The sequence below is a fragment of the Terrapene carolina genome, unplaced genomic scaffold, assembly GCF_002925995.2.
Source record: "Terrapene carolina triunguis isolate 2854851 unplaced genomic scaffold, T_m_triunguis-2.0 Scaffold211, whole genome shotgun sequence".
Classification (NCBI taxonomy): Eukaryota; Metazoa; Chordata; order Testudines; family Emydidae; genus Terrapene; species Terrapene triunguis.
In genome coordinates this window covers 31843436-31866784 of record NW_020664562.1, presented here as the reverse complement: position 1 = coordinate 31866784, position 23349 = coordinate 31843436, and the positions used below count along the sequence as shown (strand labels likewise).

At 43.5% G+C, this 23349-nt stretch overlaps 2 protein-coding genes across 6 annotated transcripts in view; one reads left to right on the top strand and one right to left on the bottom strand.

The window, feature by feature from the left end:
- The window catches only part of LOC112109823 (adenylate kinase isoenzyme 5), a 152831-nt gene extending 137143 nt beyond the window's left edge, over window positions 1-15688 (top strand). Inside the window, exons 13-14 of the mRNA XM_024204497.2 lie at window positions 775-954; window positions 14427-15688. Coding sequence (XP_024060265.2) covers window positions 775-954; window positions 14427-14537 — 291 coding nt within the window. The 3' untranslated portion in view covers window positions 14538-15688. The remainder of the gene's footprint in view (window positions 1-774; window positions 955-14426) is intronic.
- Window positions 15689-19090: 3402 nt separating this feature from the next.
- The window catches only part of LOC113407405 (ZZ-type zinc finger-containing protein 3-like), a 96954-nt gene continuing 92695 nt past the window's right edge, over window positions 19091-23349 (bottom strand). For all 5 annotated transcript variants that reach the window (XM_026655890.2, XM_026655891.2, XM_026655894.2 and 2 more), the window contains 2 exons: window positions 20450-20550; window positions 19091-20015 (listed from right to left, as the gene is read on the bottom strand). In XM_026655890.2, the coding sequence (XP_026511675.1) occupies window positions 19871-20015; window positions 20450-20550 (246 nt within the window). In that variant the 3' untranslated portion in view covers window positions 19091-19870. The remainder of the gene's footprint in view (window positions 20016-20449; window positions 20551-23349) is intronic.

Sequence of the window (23349 nt, the reverse complement as noted above, 5' to 3'; positions counted from 1 at the left end):
GATGGAGAGTTACATCTCAAGTAGACCCGGGCAAATACTGCGCTAAAGTACCTATGAACATTTGTTTGAGTAAATGCAGTGAATTACATTGGATGGCATTCCTAAAGCCTTTTATTGACTGTGTAATTGCTATTCAGGCAGGGTTTTGTTTACATAAACATTTGGGAACATTCATACACAAGATTATGTAGGTTTGTATATAGTTCTTTTATTTGCATGCAATTAAACATGTTCATGTGAAACAACCTAGTTGCACTTGAAACTATCCAAGTTATAGTCATCCAATCATGGAGTTAAAAACAATACCATGTGATTAGTCACAAAGCTTGACCAGCAAATACTGAATACTTACAGTGGGCACTCCAGAAGCTGGAGTGTGTTTGCATAAAGCATTTGTCGGATAATTGCAAATAGCAAACAAATTATTAAAGCCCTAGTCTGGGTCTTAGCTTATAATTACTTTAGGGCAAGGCCTGTATCTTTGTATGTGTTTGCCTAGCACAGTAAGGCCCTCGTCCTGATTGAGGCCTCTGGGTGCTGCTGTATAACATGACTATTTGTTAATAATAATCTGCTTGCCGGCAAATCACAAATAGAAGAGGGGCTAAATTAATTGAATAACTTGTTTGCTGAAGAGAGTTGGTCTTGTTTTAATTATATGACTAATCAGCTAGCTTGTGTTTTACAGTTATCTGAAAAAACTTGGGTTAATAAACAAAACCAGATTTTTCCAGCCCAGCATTTGGACTAATTATTGTTTCTCTGCTTCTGTAGATTGGGGAGCCAAAACTTGTGCTCTGCCTGGACTGCTCCACTGAGACCATGAGCAGTCGCCTTTTGAAGAGGAGTCAGTGCACTGCTGATGCCGAAGCTGTCATGAAACGAATGGCTACGTACTACCAAGCAACTGAGCCCGTGATTGCATATTATGAAAAGAAGACACAGTTATGCAAGGTAAATTGCTTAACTTTTGAATTAAGCTATTGTTCTCCTCTTCCATTATGTGAATGGTGTTTCAGGATTAGTGATGGAAGGGCCATTTATAAACTGTGCTCAATTCCTGCCAGCCTCCCACGGAGCTGCTCATATTCTGATTTGATCTCATCTTTCTCTTGCTTGACTTATTTTCTCCTGCGCACAGGCTGGCATTGGCAATTTCAAATAGTCTCTGTAAAGTACACTGTTACTTTCAAACACTCAGTGGAGCAGCCTGCATTATGCAACTTCTGCAATCAAATATCTGACTTCTGGAAAACAATTTTAAAGCATAAAAAAGCAGAGTCACCCCGAATACCATGCAGCACCACAAACCATAGCATCTTCTCCTATTAAAAGCTTTTATTTAAAAAATCTGTGTATGCTTCTCTGCATGGTCACCCAGGGCAGCAAATTAAGTCTGTCATATACACCTTAGTGTGACACCTAACCCTCCCTCCTCTGCAGAACTAAACACACACCTCCACACCAGGTTTACATAGACCGTTAGGGACAGATCTTCAGCTGGTGTAAATGGCATAGGACCACTAATTTCAACAGAGCCACATCTTTTGACACTTGCTGAGGATCTGACCCTCATAGAGTAACACACAGCATGACTTTAGTTCAAGTAAAAGGAATGAATAAGCAGCACTTTGTAGAGCTGCAAGAGGAAAACAAATATATGTTTAATTGATTGATGTACTAAGCTGCCTTGGAGTCCTGTATACAATGGTCACCCCACCCCACCCCCATTCACAGATCTCTTTACAGGAGGACAGAAAGAAGTTCCAAGTCATGCATGTCCCAGGGTTCCCCAGTCACTCATTTGTGCCTTGACCTGGGGCCAGATTCATTCTTGCTGGCATTGGGAAGTAAATTACATCATCCAGTTCCACCTTGGGCCTCTGCACCCAGGAAAGGGCCAGTGGTGATATCAATGATGTCATTTCCACCTGAGACCCCCATCACCGCAGGGCAGAAGCCCTGAGCTCCCCGGGCCCCAGTTTGGTAGGTGGAGAGTGGAGTGAGGGGCAGCACGAGCCGCGCTTTAACTGTAAAAGAGCCGCATGCGGCTCAAGACCGGAGGTTTGGCCACCCCTGTACTATGCGAACATCAAATCGTAGTGGATAAAATAATACTTGGTCAGTCGTTTTGCTGGGAGAATAATATATAGTGAATGAAACAATGAATTCACCCTGCTGTGGCTCTTTTGGGCAATGTTGATTGCTCCTGAACCACTGAGGTCTGAGTATCACTGGTGGAGGGGAAATTTGCAATTTGCAGGGCAGGGGCATTGCTTTCTCATTTATAGCAAGTTACAACATATTATTCAGACTGCTGTGTGCTGCTCTGTGGCGGGCCTAGAGTCTTCTGCCCTGGAGGGAGGGCGGGGGGTCTCGGGTGGAAACGGCATCATTGATATCATCACTGGCACACTCGTATGCTCTCTGAGATAGAGAAGTGGAGTGGAAGTCAGGTGAAAAATAGAAAAATCAAATACTACTTCTGATCACAACTTCCTTGTATTCTAAATCAAGGAATTTGTCACAAGCTTCGTTACTTTATGGATCTAGCTATGTGTATGGGATAGAGTCTTTATGTAAAAGCATTTCAAGATACGTATTTAGTATACTTGCTTCTTATTTTAAACATAACTCACGTTTTCACCCTTAGGAATTTAGTTCATTCCTAGGTGGGGAGGAGCCATTAGAAGGGCGCTCTGTGCAGGGAAGGAGGGATGGTTTCTGGCCAGTGTATTGGGACTTAAAGGTGAAGCAAGTCCTGCTCCACCTCACTAATGCTGGGAAACCCCTCCTGCTGAGGCCTGTGCTCCCAACAGATTAAATTCACTGCTGTGCTGAGGGCCCACAAAGCTTATGCCCCTTTAAATCTGACAAACCCTATTTTGAGGGATTGGGAAGGATTTAAAAGGGCATAGGATGGGATTTGAAAAGGCGTTTAAGGGGCCCAAATCCCACCCAGCTCCCTTAGGCTGCTTTGAAAATCACAGTTGTCTTTATTTTTAAATGCAGCCTGCCCCTGTACATGACCAAATACTGCTCATGCTTTTACTTGCAGGGAGATTAGCGATTTTACTTAAATCCAAATGTTCCATGTCACAGCTCTCAGGAGCATAAGCATACAGCACTTCTAAAAGAGCCAGCCTTTGCTTTGGCATAGAGCAAAAAGACAGAGTTGTCAATTGGCTTGTCAAAGAGAAGACTCTATTTTTATTTGATTTCAACATTTGTAAGTGAATTTAATGCTGAGACAAGGGGTTAGATTGGCAGCCCTGGCAACTGAGTCCCCTCATTTATCCACAGAACAGGTACAGCACAGGGCAGTGGCAGTACAAGCTCCCCTGCACTTTGCAGCTCCCCAGCTCTTCAGTCAAGAACTGGAAGGGCTCCATGTGCACGGGAGAAATTCACCTTGGCGCACAAGGCCTAGAGTGGCCTTACTTGGTACCTCACCCCCCTGGCCCAGGGATGTGTTTCAGCCTAAGTGAGAGGAGAGATGGGTGCATTTCAGCTGCCTGAAGTTTACAAATGAGCAGGTTCAAAACTTCCCTTTTGTATTCTGAAATTTCTTACTGACTGCCCACTACTGTCTCCCTAGTCTCTGGTTATAATGTCTTGTTTACTTGGTACAGAGTCAGGAATCTGTTTGCTATATTTTTGTGTTTAATTTTGTTTAAAAAAAGTCCTCTCTTCCACTAAACAATTAAGCCCCGTTCTACTATATCACCCATAGATGACTGTATCAGTCACATAATAAAGCCAAGTGCCCTCTGCCCCCTTAATGTAGTAATGGTGGGCATTTAAAAAAAAATAAACAAGTTGTGTGCCAGTCACTACCACCTGATCAGTCATCTACTTTATGTTCCATCCCTACCTTGCCAATCTGTTTATTGTTCAGTGAGGGTGCAAACTTGTTGGGGGTAGGGAATCAATATAAATACATAAATAAACAACAGGATTCTTGCCAGCCTCAGCCATTAACTGCATCCATAGCTTTCACTCCACCCAAAAAATGCATTCCTAGGGTATGTCTACACTATGAAATTAGGTCGATTTAATAGAAGTCGATTTTTTAGAAATCGATTTGATAAAGTTGATTGTGTGTGTCCCCACTAAGCACATTAAGTTGGTGGTATGCGTCCACAGTACCGAGGCTAGCATTGACTTTCGGAGCGTTGCACTGTGTTAGCTATCCCACAGTTCCCGCAGTCTCTGCCGCCCATTGGAATTCTGGGTTGAGCGCCCAATGCCTGATGAGGCAAAAACATTGTCGCGGGTGGTTCTGGGTACATGTCGTCAGGTCCCCCCTCCCTCCCTCCGTGAAAGCAACAGCAAAAAATCGTTTCTCGCCTTTTTTCCTGGGTTACCCGTGCAGATGACATACCACGGCAAGTATGGAGCCCGCTCAGCTCACTGTCACTGTATGTCTCCAGGGTGCTGCTGGCAGACGCGGTACTGCAGTGCTACACAGCAGCATCCCTTTGCCTTGCCTCGCGGATGGCAGACGGTACAATACGACTGCTAGCCGTCGTCGTCATCCCATGGGTGCTCCTGGCCGACCTCGGTTAGGTTGGTCGGGGGCACCTGGACAAAAATGGGAAAGACTCCAGGTCATTCTTTTCTTTAAGTTTCGTCTAATGGAGATTCAGTCCTGCCTGGAATATCATGCCAGCTGGAGGCTTCTGCTTCAGACTGCTCTCCCAGTTGGCAGCACCGCGCGGTCGCACCTACCCCAGCCTACCCCTTGGTCCCATGGCTCATGGAGCCTGGACAGTAGTAAGGAGCAGTTCAACTATAGGCTGAGCAAGTGCATAATGGTGGTAGAATGTGCCTTTGGACGTTTAAAAGCGCGCTGGCGCAGTTTACTGACTCGGTTAGACCTCAGCGAAACCAATATTCCCATCGTTATTACTGCTTGCTGTGTGCTCCACAATATCTGTGAGAGTAAGGGGGAGACGTTTATGGTGGGGTGGGAGGTTGAGGCAAATCGCCTGGCCGCTGATTACGCACAGCCAGACACCAGGGCGCGCTGTGCATCAGAGAAGCTTTGAAAACCAGTTTCATGACTGGCCAGGCTACGGTGTGAAAGTTCTGTTTGTTTCTCCTTGATGAAAACCCGCCCCCTTGGTTCACTCTGTAGGCCAACCACCCTCCCCTCCCCCCTTTGATCTCCGCTTACAGAGGCAATATAGTCATTGTTCTTTCAAATTCATGCATTCTTTATTAATTTGTCACACAAATGGGGGGATAACTGCCAAGGTAGCCCGGGAGGGGTTGGGGAGGAGGGAAGCACAGGGGTGCGGTAGTTGTAGGGGCACCCCCTAGAATTGCATGCAGCTCATCATAGAAGCGGCATGTCTGGGGCTCTGACCCGGAGTGGCCGTTTGCCTCTCTGGTTCTTTGGTAGGCTTCACACGGCACTGCTGCGGGTTCCTGTTATAACTAGGGTGACCAGATAGCAAGTGTGAAAAATCGGGACGGGGGTAGGGGGTAATAGGTGCCTATATAAGAAAAAGCCCCAAATATCAGGACTGTCCCTATAAAATCAGGACATCTGGTCACCCTAGTTATAACCTCTGTCCTTCATGCCCTTGGAGATTTTTTCAAATATTCTGGCATTTTGTCTTTTGGAACGGAGTTCGGATAGCACGGATTCATCTCCCCATACAGCGATCAGATGCAGTACCTCCCGTTCGGTCCATGCTGGAGCTCTTTTGTGATTCTGGGACTCCATGGTCACTTGTGCTGATGAGCTCTGCCTGGTCACCTGTGCTGATCAGCTCGCCTCGCTGGCCAAACAGGAAATGAAATTCAAAAGTTTGGGGGGCTTTTCCTGTCTACCTGGCCAGTGCATCTGAGTTGAGAGTGCTGTCCAGAGCGGTCACAATGGAGCACTCTGGGATAGCTCCCGGAGGCCAATATTGTCGAATTGTGTCCACACTACCCCATTCGACCCAGCAGGGTCGATTTCATCGCTAGTCCCCTTGTTGGGGAGGAGTACAGAAATTGATTTTAAGAAGCCTTTAAGTCGACAAAAATGGCTTCGTCGTGTGGACGGGTGCAGGGTTAAATCGATCTAACACTGCTAAATTCGACCTAAACTCGTAGTGTAGACCAGGGCCTAGATCATTTGTCACTCCCCTTGATAGTCTCTCTTTCTCCCTTGACTTGGTTTTATTAGTGCTTATGGTCCTGCACAGGGCCCTGTTGAAAGGAACAGACGCACACATTATCACATCCTAGCAATAGTTTCTTACCGTTTTCTCCACCTCCTGCGTGTACTTTTTCCAAATACTTTGTATTTTGCCCCTCTTTCGGTCACTCTGGCAAAGGATATGAATGTTGCTCACCCTGTTTATTGGTTTAAGTCTAAGTTGAAAATGTTTTCTTTGTGGGCTAGAGTTGTTAGTCTTTGTTTTGAAGAGTCACTTTCCCTGCTGCTGTATAGCACCATGATACATGGGCATGGCCCTCTATGAATAGGTGACAGATCACCCTCCTGGCTCATGTAATCTTTGGCCAGCAAGGTGCCAGTTAAATGTCAGTTAGGTGGAGAAGGTAGGGATGTGGACCATCAAGTGGGGGCACTATATTTTATAAAGAGCCCAAACAGCAAACCTTAGTTTGCTCATTAACTGCATTAGATTTACTGTTAGAATATACATGGAAGGAGCTTTAAGGACCTTATAGAGACCATGAACCTCTGGAGTCTGATCTAATTGCCACTGAAGTCAATAGGATTCTTGAAATGATGATTTGGCAGTGTCCGATTACTGTGGCAGCAGGTCAGGTCTCCATTTGAAGTCACTCTTTGAACAAATGATAACTGCTAACTGCTTCTATTCAGCAGCTAAGGCGCTACACCCAACAAAAGGATTGGAATCTTAATATGCAAATGTTTCCGTCTGTCTGTGAACCTGACAGGAATAAATGACAGTGAACCTTTCAAAAGCTCAGCTGAGCAGAGGCACAGGTAGTGTGCAGTTTCAAAGGAAATCTAATCAGACAGAATAAAGGGGATAGAATTGAAGGGGTTTGGGTTTTTTTGGTTTGTTTGTTTGTTTCTAATCTGCACATTTTCCATTTGAGCAGATAGCTTCCAAACCCTATTCTGGGCATCAAAGTGACTGTAACGGTGGAATAGAAGTTTTTCCATTTAAGGAATTTAAGATCTTGGTTTTGGGGGCAATTCAGTTCTCTATGATCCCTACCATGTGTGATGCACTGCATCTACCAGCTGATAACAACTACTACAGACTGTTTTTACAGATTATTTCTATCCTACATGTAAGGGCAGAAAGTCTTTTGAAAGGAACAAAGACTGTAACTTCCTTAATACAGAAGCATTCATACTCTTTAGTGTTGTTTTTCAAAAATACAAAGCCACTGCACTATTTTAGTTACAGAAAGCCGATCTCAATTTGCAATTAACTATTGAACTATGTCATTTTGGGGTAGCTGCTTGTTATGGCAGAAAAATAGAAAAGTTGAAAATTTCATAGCAAAAAATGCAAAAGTCAAGGTTTAGTTAAAATAGGAAAACTCATGGCAAAAGTCAATCCCAGGTGCAAGAACAAACTTATGGAACCATGCTCACATTTATTATATGTGACAGCCATATGTGAATCCAACTCTACTAAAACAAATTAGGTGCTTCTTTTAGAAAGGCACAAAGGCACAATTTAGGACAGGCTGCACTCAGGAGCACTGCAGCAACTATGGTTTGTAGGCTAAAAGGTTTTATAGCAAATGCTGATTTTTTTTTTTCTGGTACAAAATCAAATTATGAAACTGAAATATATTTCACTCTTATACCCATTGAACACAGTTATCCACAGGGACAGAGTTTTTGAGGCTAGGAATTATAAGTTGTCTTTCATGGTATAATGGTTAAGTGAAGCAGAGTATGGGTCAGATTTCTAATTGTATTTGGGTGCCTAAAGATACAGGCTGTTCTACCCTTACGGCAGTGTGTACAGTACAGTCACTACCTGTGTAGCTACATGCTGCATTGAAAGGCCGGCTGCATCCATGCTTGTCACTGTTCTGTGTAGTTACACATGGCAGTGAAAGGCTCTGGCAGGGGGGAGGCAGCGAGGACAGGCTCCAGAAGCAGGGAAGCTAAGGGATGTCCCCCTCCACTCCCCTGCCAGAACCTTTCCCCGCTGCCTCTGCCCTGCTAGAGTCTTCCCCTATTGCTGGAGCCTTTCACTGTGGCAGGGAAAGTCTCTGGCAGCAGGACACTAAAAATAGCTAAAAATAGCAGTGTAGACATGGGAAGCACTGCTGGGGGTTGGAGGGTGTACTGGGGCTGTAGCCTAGGGGTTCAGGTGTGAAGTCTACTACTCGCCTAAGCAGTGCCTCACTATTTACACTGCTCTTTGTTCCCTTTCTAGCTGGCATGCTGTGTGTGTGTGTGTACACACCCCACCATAAGTGTCGACATGCCCAGATGTCCTGATTTTATAGAGACAGTCCCTAGATTTGGGGCTTTGTTTTATATAGGCGCCTATTACCCTCCACCCCCGTCCCGATTTTTCACACTTGCTGTCTGGTTACCCTAGCCTAGTGGGATTTTCAGAAGTGCCTTTGTGCCTCACCCCCATTGATTTCCAGGGGATTTAGGCACATAGGTGCTTTTGAAAATCCCACTAGGCATCTATCTGCATCTTTAGATCCCTAAATACCTTTAAAAATCAGGCTCAATGTCTAATGTAATAGTGGCTTATTCAATAGTTATGCTTTTTACTGAGAGACAAATTCTGATTATTCTTAATATCTGACTCATCCTTTAAAGCTTCGTTTATTGACAGTACGTAGGAGTTTAATAAGTAATATTAAAAGCAACGCATAGGCAATCAAGCAAGATCCCAACCTGGTTTACAGTAGCTGAGTAGGTGTATTCCTAGGAAACTTCATGTTCAAATAGACAGCTAAATAAAAGGAGTGTGCACTTAGCAAATAATGTAAGCAGCCTGGCCCAGTGGATTTTCAGGGTGTCATAAATCTTCCCTATTTCAAATCACATCAGCCTGAAGTTTAGCCTACAAGATGTCAATCCAGATGCAGTTTTTTCCCTTCTACTTTTAATAACAGCTCTGAAAAGTAGTTAAGGCATGTGCCGGTTAAGGAGCAGTAAAAGAAACTTTTAGTTACTTATTGCAGTCTTTGTGCATAGCTATTACAAAAAACCCACAATTATTCATAGAAATTGCCATGCTGGATAAGACCATCGAGTGTAGGATTGTCCAGTCTCTGGTAGCAGCCAACACTATGTGCTTTAGAGGAGTGTTTCTTAATTTTTTCAGGTGGATGAGCCCTAGTTTGAAGGAACACATTTCTGTGATCCCTACATGTGTTACTCTTTTACAGAGACTGTATCAGTGATAACAGTGATACCCCCCTATAATCAGTGTGTGTGTGTCTAAAGGTTGGCAGAGAATACTTGAATTTGAAGGGTAAGAATATGTGGGGAAGCGAGATTTTTTTGCTTTAGCTTGTAATAAAATGTAACATCTCACAACCCTCCTGATTACCTTGTGACCCCCTGGGTGTGGAAACCCCATTGTTTCTCATCTGCTTCAGAGAGAGATGCAAGAAACAATAACTGACAGTTATGGGTAATATGGTCATAGGGGACAGTTCTTTAAAATATGAAATGAATGGAAACCAGTGTAGCACAGTTTTTCTAAGGGCTTGTTTACAGAGGAAGTTAACATGGAATAAGCGAGGGTGGGGGTGTAGAGTGCAATATCAATTCTGCTGTAGCTCCCCATGTGGACACATTCTACACTAGGGCCATGTCTACACTACAGAGCCTACGCCGGCATAGCCCCCTAGCATACAGACTGCCTAAACTGATTTTTTTCTCCCAGCATAGGAACATCACCTCTCTGAGTGATGTTAGTCCTGAGGACAGAAGCACTCTTCCACCAGCATAGCTGTGTCTACATTGGGGATTTTGTTGGCATGACCAACAGATGCCAATAAAACATTTATGTGTAGGCCAAGCCTAAGAATGACTCTTTTTGTGGTGTAGTTTAGTCCACTAAAGCACAAAAGTCACTTTTAGTGTGGCATAAGTGGTCCACATGGGAAGTTTGTGCAGAATAGCTAGTGTGCTTTAAATTCACACCCTAGCTTATTCTGTGATCAGGGGCGGCTCTACCTTTATTGCCGCCCCAAGCACGGCAGGCAGGCTGCCTTTGGCGGCATGCCTGGAGGAGGTCCACGGTCCCACGGATTCGGTGGCATGCCTGCGGGAGGTCTGCCGGTCCCGCGGCTTCGGGGTACCCGCCGCCGAATTGCCGCCGAATCCATGAGACCGGCGGACCTCCCGCAGGCATGCCGCCGAAGGCTGCCTGACTGCCGCCCTCGCAGGGACCGGCAGGGCACCCCCCGTGGCTTGCTGCCCCAGGCACGCACTTGGAGCGCTGGTGCCTGGAGCCGCCGCTGTCTGTGATAACTTCCCATGTAGCTAAGCCTCTATGTTTGCAGACAGCCTGAGTAACTAGTTCGGAGAAGTGTGACCTGCACCATCATTCTCAATGGGATTGTAATTCTGCAACCCCAGTCCTGGGAATGTAAGTGTTAACATTAACTATAATTGGATTGGTGAGCATTTTAACAAAACATCCAACTAAATATGCTTATCTCACAATGCTAACTGCCTTCCTAGGTACCTTAAGTGTACCTACATGGTCTTGTTTCTATGGTCAAACACTCCATCTTCCTCTGTGGCAATTTCAAGTTATGTATTTTCAATACAAAGTCATGCAATGAAATAAAAATATGGGGAAAGTATAAAATAAACTGAAAATAATACCAAAATAAACAACACAAGGACTATAGGACTGAGTGTATTTTTCATTATCAGACTTCACACTAAAACCCTCCATGTTGGAAGTTACCTAAAACTGCAGTGGAAGTTCCAATCTGGTGCACCACAAAAAACAGGGAGCCTTAATACTGTATTTAGATCTAGCTCACAATAGAGGACACAAAGTCTTGAACTTACCGTACCATTTGTAAGTTCTTAGCTTGCAGGGTCCATCGTACACTTGAAGGGACAAACTTCTCTTTCAGCCAGTGCTGCTCGCTGAGATTATACAGGTGCTGGGATAACTTTGTGCTATATCCTGCAAGTTGGACCTTTTCCCTTCATGTCTGGTGAAGGCTGGTGGTGGTGGTACTGAGACTATTGTTGGTCAAAATTGTCAGTGTTTCCCATTGAGTGGGTAGATTCCAGCAGCTCTTAAATAAAGTATTGCAAATCCCATGTTCAGAAAACCAACTCTTGATGCTGACAGTCTGGCTATTGGCCTGTGTTCTCTCTCCCATTATTAGGAAGAGTCACTGAGGGTAGGTCTACACTGCAATAAAAAACCTGCAGCGCCGAGTCTCAGAGCCCGGGTCAATTGACAAAGACTTACAGGGTTCAGGCTGCAGTGCCGATTTTCGGGCTCAAGCTGGAGCCTGGGCTCTGAGATGCATCCCCTCGTGGGCTTTCAGAGCCCAGGCTACAGCCCAAGCCCAAACATCTGCATTACAAATTTTAGCCCCATGGCCAAGTCCTGCAAACCCAAGTCAACTGACCTGGGCCAGCGGTGGGTCTTTTATTGCAATGTAAACATACCCCCAGAAGGCGGTAGCAAGGCAACTACACTGGTTGCATTTGCTAACCTCCTCCCAGCAATGGATGAAGATACAGTAGAATCTCAGAGTTACAGACATCTCGGGAATGGAGGTTCATAAATCTGAAATGTTCCCTAACTCTGAACAAGACATTATGGACTTCAGCCACTGGGGGGTTGGGGCTGCAGCCATGGGGGAAGGGTGGGGGGCTTCTGCCCCTTGGGGCGCCAGCGTTCTGGGCTTCTGCCCCGCAGGAGCACCAGGGCTCAGGACTTTAGACCTGGGGGGAGCTCTGGTCGGGGCTCCAGCCCCACAGCTCCATTCCCAGCTTCTGTCCCACAGAGGGCGCCGGGGGTCCCCACAGCTCCACCCCCCCCACTTCGTTTCCGCCAGGGGTGGGGGCACACCAGGGCTCAGGGCTTTAGCCCACGAGCGGAGTGCTGGGGCTGAAACCAGCACTCCCCCTGTAGCAAAGCCCTGAGTCCCAATGGCCCCCATGGGGCAGAAGCCGGGAACAGAGCTGCAGGGCTGAAGCCCCAAGTCCCAGCGCTCACCCCATGTCTAAAACCCTGAGCCCCAGTGCTCCTGAGGGTCAGAAGCCCTGAGCTCCCCCTCCCTCCCGACCCAGAGCCCTGACCTCTCCACCCTGCAGCTGTAGCCCAACCCCCAAACCCCCACAGCTGAAGCCCTGAGCCCCAGGTCTAAAGCCCCAAGGCAGTACAGTACTTGCTGGATTTTTTTTTGTCTCCGCTGGTGCCTGATTGATTATTTCTGGTTCCACAAGGTGTCCAGTTGACCAGTAAGTCCATAACTCTGGTGTTCGTATCTTTGAGGTTCTACTACTCTAATGTGCTCATGCTGATTCTTTGTCTGCAGCCTTCAGTACAATTGACCATGAGATTTAATTGGTTTGTTTGTGAACACAAGGAGGGGTGGATGGATCCTTTCCCGGGTGTATCTGTTCTTAGACTCCTAAGAGAACCCAGAGTGTAGTTGTGGGCAATAGTTCCACTGGCCCATGCACTGGCTCATGGGGTACTACAGCAATGGATATTGTCACCTCACTTGTTTCAATAGGTAGGAGGGAGAGTAGGAGACATAGGCTACAGGGTATCCTTGATTTTTAGAACTTACCCCCCCACCCGTCCCCCATCGGATCCACCAGAATCCAGAGTTGTTAACCTTTGGGCTAGGGTGACCAGACAGCAAGTGTGAAAAATCAGGATGGAGGTGTGGGGTAATAGGAGCCTATATAAAGAAAAAGACCCCAAAATCGGGACTGTCCCTATAAAATCGGGACATCTGGTCACCCTACTTTGGGCACATTGCAAAACATATCCTTTCCCCCTCTTCTCTAAGGCGGTTGAGGAGAGAATGTGCTGAAGTGGCTCTAGTTATGGACAGGCCTTTGTTTATTTAGTGATTTTAAAATTATGGAATAGGCACCGAGAGCCCTGAATGGGCAGCTAATGTTGTATTTTAAAAATTTGAGAAATAAAAAAATTTCTACAAAGAATTTTTCTTGCACTGAAATTCTGCTGCTCTAAAATATGTATTTTATGTGCACACAGTGTAGAGTTTCATACTTTGGAAAAAACAATTGAATTAGAGATTGAAACTTTAGTTCAGACCTCAAATTCTGTTTCACTGCACAGATGAAGCCATTATTTATCATAGTAATAAACATAATAGATTGTATTACAGATCCAGTTTGCAGATATTTCTGGAATACAAAATATAAAAATGTAGAGAGGTGTATGAATGGTTTTAATAGGCCAAAGATGAAATGCAGAATAAAAAAAAAGCATCTGACACTAACTACAAAGAAAATCGATTAATAATGAAAAGAAATAAGCTGTATTAATCTACACGTTTCCCATCTAATACACAGAACAATTACTGGCTGTAAACTCTATTCCCCACAGCCAAAACACTGGTAATTATTCCACAGCATAGGAAGCCGTTTTAGTCTTTCTTAGTTCTCCAAAGTGAGCCTAACAGCCAGGAGAACATTTGGTCAAAGCAGAATCTGTGAAGAACTCAAGCTAAAGAGAAAAACTCACTTATCATCTGTTTTGAAGAAAGTGAGCAATGGACCAGAACAAAAGCAGTGCCCACTGCAGAACATGCACTGCCCAGAGGTCATGAAAAAACTGGAACAAATTCACAAAGCTTGAAATACAAAAAACTCAAAACTGACAAGCTACGTTGGGAGCTGTGGGATTATATGCAGTGACACTTCATATAATAAGTCACCAGCACTGGCTTGTCACTTCAAATAAGTCACCAGCACTGGCTTGTTTACTGTTCAAATGACAAGAAAACAGTAAACAAGCCAGTGCTGGTGACTTATTTTTTTACCAGTATTAAATGGGGCTATTTTATTAAGTTTATGTTTAACATAAAATAGTGTTAAAATAGGAATCCCATAAATTTTAGTCGTTTCCATATATCAAAGATGTTATATTTTAAACTTCAAAGGACTCTGCAGAAAGATCAATGTACACTTGCGCAACCTACGAAACCTCCACATGTAATCTAGTGGAAGCATACGAAATGAATACGCTGTTTTCCAGTTCAGCATTTACAGAAGCTGCAGACACTACAGTAGGTTTTCTTCAGGAGAATGTTTATAAATCCAATCCCAAATCCAATAACCCAGAATTAGTACTGCTCTGAGTCCTTTGGATCAATTATTTAGACAACATGGGTAATTTAAATTGTTACAACTTAATCAGCATAGGCTGGTGTGTTCACATCATTTCTATCTAATGTATGTTTTGTTTTAATAGATAAATGCAGAAGGAACGCCAGAAGAGGTTTTTCTTCAAGTCTGCACATCAGTCGACTGCTTTCTGAAAAAGGAAGAGGAAGCATTGTCTCTTTCAGCAGAAGTACAGTAATAGTTTACATACAAAGTTTCATCTCATGTGCACTTGCTGTTCAAAGCAATATCTGCTGTCTTGAGAGATATCTGGAATTTGTGCATGTGGTATTAAATGTTATTTTAAAATAAATCTTTTATTTATAATCATACAGTATGCTAAATACAAAATGGTCTCCACACTAAAACCACACTAGTACTGTATGTTGTTTATCAAATTGTTTGCACTTCACAGGTTAACAGCAGCATGGTGAACAGCAGCTCCAGTTTATATTTATAGTATCATGCATTTGAATATAATCATATGTATTGCACAATCAGCAGTTCCTTCAACTGCCATATAGCAAAGACTTTCAGGATTGCTCTGTCTCATTGCAATGAGGTTTTTTTCCCTTTCTTTCATTAATTAACACTGTTCATTTTTGTGCTAACACTTAGCTTGTTCCTGATTTATAGTGGTTGAAATCTGTTCTCTGCCATTGTGCTTTATAATGGAACATTCCTGGAATTAGTTATGCTAATTTGTGGAGCTGTGGAAGTTGAATAGACTTTTAACACTTCCCCAAAACACTGTCAATGCATTGCAAAAATGAACTGAACATGAAGAAATTAACAAACACTGTAGAGGTCTGTCCATCTGTTGCCATCGCACAGACAAAACTGCTGTGAAATCTTTGTTGTGCTGCTAGAGTTTGCTGTATATTGTAACAATTTTCTAATTGGGCAGGGATACCTTTGCTCTTTGCTGAAAACATGAACTGAATAATGTTGGTACAATTAAAAGTGCAAACAAATAGTTCTCCAGGCTAATAATAGTAGCATATTTCACTGTTAAAAATTAGCATGTGAAGTTGTTCAACAGCCATTATGTATAAAGATTAGCAGATATCATTAAATCATACTCTCTAAGTATTCCAAGTGTAAATTTCAGTTTTGGATCCTCATCTGTTGTCTTCTAGTGGCACTGCCAAACTTTGAAAATGACAGTCAAAAAGAAAAAAAGAAAAAAAAAGGCAGGGATTGTTTGATTCCTGTTGCTTGTATCTTTAACAATCCACCTTTCCAAAATATCTGCACAAAAATATGCAAAATCATACTCAGCCAAAATGTTGGTTTTTGGTACACTGGTAGCCAAAAAACAAACAAACCTTATTTGACATTCTTGTGAAGTAATTGCATCATCTTACCGTGCTGTTGCACAAGTCCACAGTTTAAGTTTGCATGATTGATCTTTGTGTCAACAACTGTACTTTCACTGAGCATTTATGGGGCAGATTTGTATTTTTAAAGTTTTCTTTCTTGTAATGAAGACATAATACAAATAAAAAGTATGGACAAATGCTAAGAGTCGTAATTTATGCTGCAGTACACGTGGGTTTGATTTTGCCTAAAGCTCCATAAAATATGGATAATTGGTAAATATAAATCAAATAAAGCACTCTAATCTCCCCTCCCTTCCCCCCAAATCAGGGCAGAGTTTTTAATTTTTTTTGCGCTTTTCTTCTACTTCCTTGACATCTGCCCCGTAAGCAATAGCTTCAGTTATTGACTAAAGGGCAATTTTAGACCTGCTCTTCTCCTTGAATTGTGGATGTTCTTGCTTCCTTGGGTTCCTTTATAAGTTAACCTTTCCCTCGGACACCAATTGAGGTGCTATGCCAACTCCAGAACATTGCCGTGAACCAACTGGAAGGGTACAGGATACAACATGTCTAGCAAACCACTTCTTGAAAATAATCAATTTACCTTCAGAATGCAGCCAGACTCCTCTGGCCTGAGGAGAAACATCATTTTAGCCTAGATCTGAACCTGGTGGCACTACTGGCTGTACTCTTATGCTATTTTCCCAGTAATTAGAGGATTTTAGAATGATCATGTGGTTGTAAATTATCCTAAGGACACCCACATATAGGTATTTCTAGTTGTTTCTTGAGTTATTTCTCATTAGAATTACAATTAAAATGAGTGAAAAGTGAAACTTTGATTTTTGGTGCTGTCCCTCAGAAACTGATCATCAGTTTCTAATTCAAAAAGTTATTTACAATATTAGTCAACACACAATTCCATATTTTAAATGTAGTGTGTCAAATTTTACCCTTAATTCCACCCCTCTTTCTTATATCACGTTTCCTAATCCAATGGTTTTCAACCTGCGATCTGCGGACCCGCTGGACATCTGCAGACGATGGGTACGTCTACACAGATCGGTGGGTAGTGTAGACACAATAAATCGATCCCTGATCGCTCTGCCGTTGACTCCTGTACTGAGAGGCGGAAGCAGAGTCGACGGGGGAGCGGTAGCAATCTACCCCGCACCGTGAGGACGCGAGGTAAGTCGACCTAAGATATGTCGACTTCAGCTACAACTATTCTCGGAGCTGAAGTTGCATATCTTAGGTCGATCCTCCCCCCAGTGTAGACCAGGCCTCAGTCTAAGGGGTCCGCGCATGGTGACTATGAAAATAAAATTTCAGAGCTCAGAAAAGGCATTCTGTTTTTCTGATCAATCAAAAGTATGTGAATACCCCCACCTTCAGGTAAAACCCAGAAGTGTTGTCGTTACAATAGAAGCCCACAGTTTAGTGCCCTTTCTCACACTGTGTCACATGCTGTGCCCTGAAACATTTACAGTTGAATTCTGTTTAGTCAGTTTTAAGTCTAAGACTTCTATTGTAGGGGTCTCTGGATCACAGGTTGAACTTCCAAAGGGGTCCTGCACCTCCATTTGAAATTTTGTAGGGGTCTGCAAATGAAAAAAGGTTGAAAATCACTGTCCTAGTCCATCAGGTATAGCTGCTGTGATGCCAATCTAGAATGAATGCAAACATTACATGAATCAATTTGCAAGTATCATACACACACACACAAATAAGATTTCCCCCATCTCAATAAGCAGCACTATTTCTGTGTGAGTATATTATATATTTGATATCCACCACTCTTACACATATCTCCATACACATATATACTGTGTGAGAGAGAGATAATTGTGTGTGTGTGCGCGCGCGCACATCTATACACACAAATATTCATTCAAATTAGAAACAGGGCTTTAATCAAGAGATTTTAACTAAGGGATTTCAGGTCTGAATTCCCTTTCTCCCCAACCCCCCATTCCGCCCCTCCCCTTCAAACCGTATTAACCTTTCCCCTGTGCACGTTTGTAATTTTTTCCCCACTTATGTATTATGGTTATTTCCCTCTAAGAACATTTTAAAACCCCATCAAAAATATGACGACAACAGATTTCTCTCTTTGGTAATCGCTCTTCACCAAAACAGCTTCCATAACAGAGTGTAACTGAGTGGGAGAACATAATATTTTATGTTCCCATGATATTATAGATTCTATCACACAATAGCTTTTGTCTTTCATTAAAGAGAAAAGTGAAGTACATCTGGTATATTTGTTGTATTATATATCTTTAGGTTTATTAATTTCTCAAAGTATATGAGATATGCGTACAGATGATGTATTACATCATTCAATGTTTTTAGTAATTGTACTATATTATCTACTCAATATATTATATGGTTATTTTCCTTAGAAACAAATAGTAATTACACCTACATGAAATTGTGAAATTTAACACTGTGATCAGGCTACAGCTAAAGTTACTATCAAATGCAATCAGCCAATTACCCTTCTTATTGCCATGGTTTTAAGCCAATTTGTTTCTTTTACATTCTAATCACTCTGAAAATTCAAGTTTTTGTTTAAGTAAGTGGAAAACGAATACAGTTTAAAATAATGCGTGTTTCTGAATCACAAGCTATACAGTTCAATAAAAAAGTTATTAGTTCAAAAATATCACAGTAATTACAAAGCTTTGCAGACATCAGCGCTTTCTGAGATTAACACAGCCTACCGAAGTTGCTAACATTCCTTTCTTCTTCAGTCTGAAAAGAAACCAACCCAATTTGTGAACAAGATATGAGAAAACTAAGGCTCTTATCCTGCAAGAGGCTGAGCACATTCTATTAGGTGCAGTGTCCGTTCAGTTCCCACTGAAGTCAACAGCAGTGCCAAGTGCTGAGCCAATGCAGATATGGGCCTTTTACGTATTCATGTGACCTACTAAAATGTACTATTTTCTATTGTTAATGTTGGTTAAAAAGTTAATTTCTACCCAGAAAGGAAATCACAGTAAGCATTCTATATATAAACAGAGTGTATCCACATAGTTTATTTCTCACAGTTCTCCTGACAATTGAACATTATTTAAGAACATACTGTATACACAGATAAGAAGAAACATACAAAATGTTTTAAATGATGCACAACAAAATCCAGCAGTATAAAAGAATGCATGTGAACCTTTGCTCACTGCTCAGGCTAAATTTAATCACTTGTTTAAATAGTAATAAAAATACAATCTTTCATGGATCTTGTGCAGACTACAAAAGAGGAAAATTATTACCATATATATGATTTATATTAGGCAGTTTTCTTTGATGAGTTGCACTAACAACTCCAAATACAGAGGCAGAAGGCTGTGTACTTTATTTTAAAGGAGTTAATGTTGAGTATTAGAGACTTTACACAGTTACTACCACTGGCACTTTCCACCATATTTTGTACACATCACATGATCATCTTATATAACATTACATTTAAAAAATATATCTGAGTGACAATTTTATAACATTCACAAACCATGAGCTGGTTAAGGAAGCAATGCAACAGTTGCTCCCTGTAGTGCTTCACTGTTGGTAATAGAGTTCATTGTGGTAAAAACAAAAAAACAAAAAATTAGAAGTCAATGTGATTAAGCAGCTCCAATTTAATAAAGACCTGTAACCAACCATCACTGGAACAGTGAGTATTTTTTAGAGTATATCCTAGAAGCAAACACTGTCATTGGTTAAAACCTTGCCTAAAGAAGTCAGTTTCTGTGCTGAAAACTATTTCACAACAAAACTGCAAGCTACTAAACTGTTTTTATATAAATACTTCATCTTCTCTGGATCTCATAACCAAGTTCTTCAAAGCCTTTGGAATTTATTGTATCTTTAAATGCGTGCTCTCATTTCTGGCTCACCTTTCTGTATTTTTTTTCCTTTCTTTTTTGTTTTGTTTTAGATTCACCACCTAAAAATGACTAAGGTGGTAAAAGGAAAATCTCCCAGTGAAACCTTCTGCACACTAGGAATGTTCAGCTGCTGTTCAGTGATCAAGAACCGTGACAGTTCAGAGCTGTAGTTTGACGAGTACACCCAGGAAGCTGTCATGCTGTGAGTGACATTTCAGGGAAAGCAGAGTCTTTCCAAAGTGTGCACGGAATTAACAATGATGCCATTGTTACTTTTCAAAGAGGATAGTAAGCCCGAGGTTGTAAGTCTGCTTCCCATGTCATCTATTTGCTGGAAAGTAGTTTGGGTCAAGATAATTGTAACTGGTGCCTTGGGACATGCAGTAGTCTCTATCTAAGAATGTCTCTGCTCTGTAAATAGGCTGTAACTGGTGATCTTCCTTGTGAATCTCTGTTTCATGTAGACTGCAAAGGAAAGAAAACAATTTGGCAAGTGAACTTATTTTTCATAATATATTCACTTCAAGAACAATGAATATATTTTCTTTTTCTTTTTTTTTTAATTGACAGATGCATGTCAAATTCTATATCACACACCATTACTTCACAGTTGAGGATTTCAGATAACATACTTTCCCTGACTCATACTTAATGGTCCAAATATTAATTACTCTCTCCATTGCACTGAAAGAATGATTGACTTTCACATCCCACCAGAAAACACACCAAAAAAACCCTATTAGAAATACACATTACAGTTATAATCTAGTTACAGCTAACTTTCCAGAGGCATCATGGAACAGATAAATCCCACATATGGAAAGAATTTACTCAGTGTTTAAGCCTTAAAGGGATATTCAAATAATTGCAAATAATAAGCATCAATGCTTGCTGCTCACCAGTCAGAACAAGAATCACAGAAATCCAAGGACATTTCTTGCGGGCAATCCTGGCAGTGCCACCGAATGCCTTGAATGGGTTCCGTTCCGCAGTTGTCACACTGTGAAACATATTGAACAAAAAGGTAGCGAAAGAAAGACTTTGTTAAAAATATATATCGTTTCATCTCGACCAATGTACTGCATTCAGAGGACAATAAAAAGCATGATTTCTTCCAAAATCATCACCACCTGCAGATGAGCTCTGTGTAACCTTGAAAGCTGGTCTCTCTCTCCGACAGAAGTTGGCCCAATAAAAGATATTATCTCACCCATCTTGTCTCTCTGGTATTTATAAATTAACAGATCCTAGGAAAGACCACAGACTGCTGATGATCATCCTATTTTCTGCTTTGTTCCCCACTCCCTCAAGGCTCCCCATTGCGATTATCCTTCTGGCCAACAACAGATGGACATGCTTTCCTCTGGAACCTATCAGTGCCAGTCCTAAATTGGCCAGAAGAGTTGCTGCAAAATGATACAAGGCAGTCCTTTCTAGCTCTGGGATGAGCATGACGACTCTGCAATTCTTCAAACTCGATGATCTGAAATGCCTGAACTTGAGATCCTCTACATGGAAGCAAAACATGGTATCACTAGACAGCTGCATTAGCAACCTTTTAAGGTAAGCTGTACGTTAGGATAAAAAACCGTTACTCACCTTCTCGTAACCGTTGTTCTTCGAGATGTGTCATTCGTGTCCATTCCAATCAGGTGTGCGTGCACGCACATGCACAGTAGCTGCAAGATTTTTCCCTAGCAGCAATCATAGGGTCGGCCTGGGCACCCCCTGGAGTTACGCCTTCGTGGCAACCTGCCGACCTGCCATCCCCTCAGTTCCTTCTTGCCAGCTACTCGGACAGAGGGGTAGGAGTCGTCCACTGATTGGAGCACTGCTCATCCAAAGGCCACATCGTCTCTGGCCTGCTGGGTAATCGCATAGTGCGTGGTGAAAGTGTGGATGGAGGACCACGTCACTGCCCTGAAGATCTCTTGAGTGGGGACCTACGCCAGGAATGTTGTTGATAAAGCCTGCGCCCTGGCGGAGTGCACAGTGATTGGGGGTGTGGGTCCTTCAAGTCAAAGGCGGCATACCAGTCTGCTGGATCCAACGAGGGAATGATGGAGGCCAGAGAGACCATGTGGAACTTGAGTTTCTTTATAAACTTGTAGAGTTCCCGCAGGTCCAGGATGGGCCTGAGGCCGCCTTTGGCTTTCGGTATTAGGAAATACCAGCAATAAAAGCCCTCGCTCCTGTGCTCCTGAGGAACTTCCTCCACTGCCCCTAAAATAGGAGCGACTGCACCTCCTGGATAAGGAGTTGCTTGTGAGAAGGGTCCCTGAAGAGGGACGGGGAAGGGGGGTGGAAGAGCACAGAATTGGATGGAGTATCCCCTCTCTACCGTGCGGAGCACCCATCGGTCTGAGATAATAAGGGACCATACACGGTGGAAAGGGGATAGTTGGGACGAGAAGGTAAGGCAGGGTGGATCCATTTCCAGGTGTGGTACACCATCCTCGACCGTGCCTTCGAAAGGCAGGCTTGGGTCCCGAAGACGGCTTCGGTTGTCCTGAGCTCTGGCCAGAAGGTTGACGCGGCCTTCACCTGCCGCTTCTGTTCCGCCTTCTGGAGCCATCTTGGTGGTTCTGCTGACTGAACCTCTAAGTGGGCTGCAGCTGGAAGTGTCTCAGCTGAGTGGAAGGTGTGTAGAGGCCCAGGGACTTGAGGGTGGCTCTGGAGTCCTTCAGGCTGTTTAGCCTTTTGTCTGTCTTTTCTAAAACAGTCTCACCCTTGAAAGCCAACAGCCTGTATGGTCTGTTGGACTTCAAAGGGGAGACCTGGAGCCACGAGCCCCTTCTCATGGCTACACCCATGGCCATGACTCTAGTGGCAGTGTCTGCCCCATCAAGTGCTGCTTGCAGGGAAGTGCTAGAGATCAATCTCCCCTCCTCGACCAAAGCCGAGAATTCAGCCCGGAAGTCTGAGGGAAGTAACTCTGTAAACTTAGCCATCGCCGAGCAGGCATTGTAGGCATACCTGCTGACGATGGCCTGTTGGTTGGAAATGCGGAGTTGCAGTCCCACTGTGGAGTATACCTTCTGCCTGAATAGGTCCAGTTTTTTTGTGTCCCTATTGTTGGAGGAAGGGCCCTGGAAACCCTGCCTCTCTCACTGGTTAGCAGCGTCCACCAACAGAGTCAGGTTGTGGGTGAGTGTACAGATGTTCGTAGCCCTTGGAGGGCACAAAGTACCACTGTTCATTGCACTTGGCGGTAGGTGGCAGAGAGGCTGGGATCTGCCATAGGGTCTTGGTCATGTCTGTGATAGTTTTGATTAGTGGTAAGGTGATACAGGAAGGGCCTGAAGGGGCCAGGATGTCCACCACAGGGTCTGCATTATCTACAACTTTCTCTGCCTTAATGCCCGGACCCTGTGCGACCCAGCGCAGCAACTGCTGCAACACCCTGGAGTCTTCCAGAGCTGGGGCAATGGCAGTGCCTGCAAGCGCCTCATCTGGGGAAGATGAGGAGGAGGCCACCAAGGGAGGTGGTTGCTCCCTTCCATCCCCGCTGGAGGGATCTCTTGAGCCGGTGGGGACAGTGGTGGAATGGTCCGGTCTTGGCACCGTGAAAGGCGCAGGTACAGGCGTCGATGTCAGCCCCCATGCCGGTGCCGATGGCGCTGTCTGATGGTGTGTCTGCGCCGTGGTGGTCATCGACGTTGGCATGCGCTTCGCGCAGTCCTTGCAGGTCTTGAAGCCCAGGGATCGTGGCATGCTCCAGAGGCAACAAATAAGGGGGGGCAGTAGGGGGGAAACCCCTATAAATGAAACTTACAACTGACTGACTATACTAAACTAC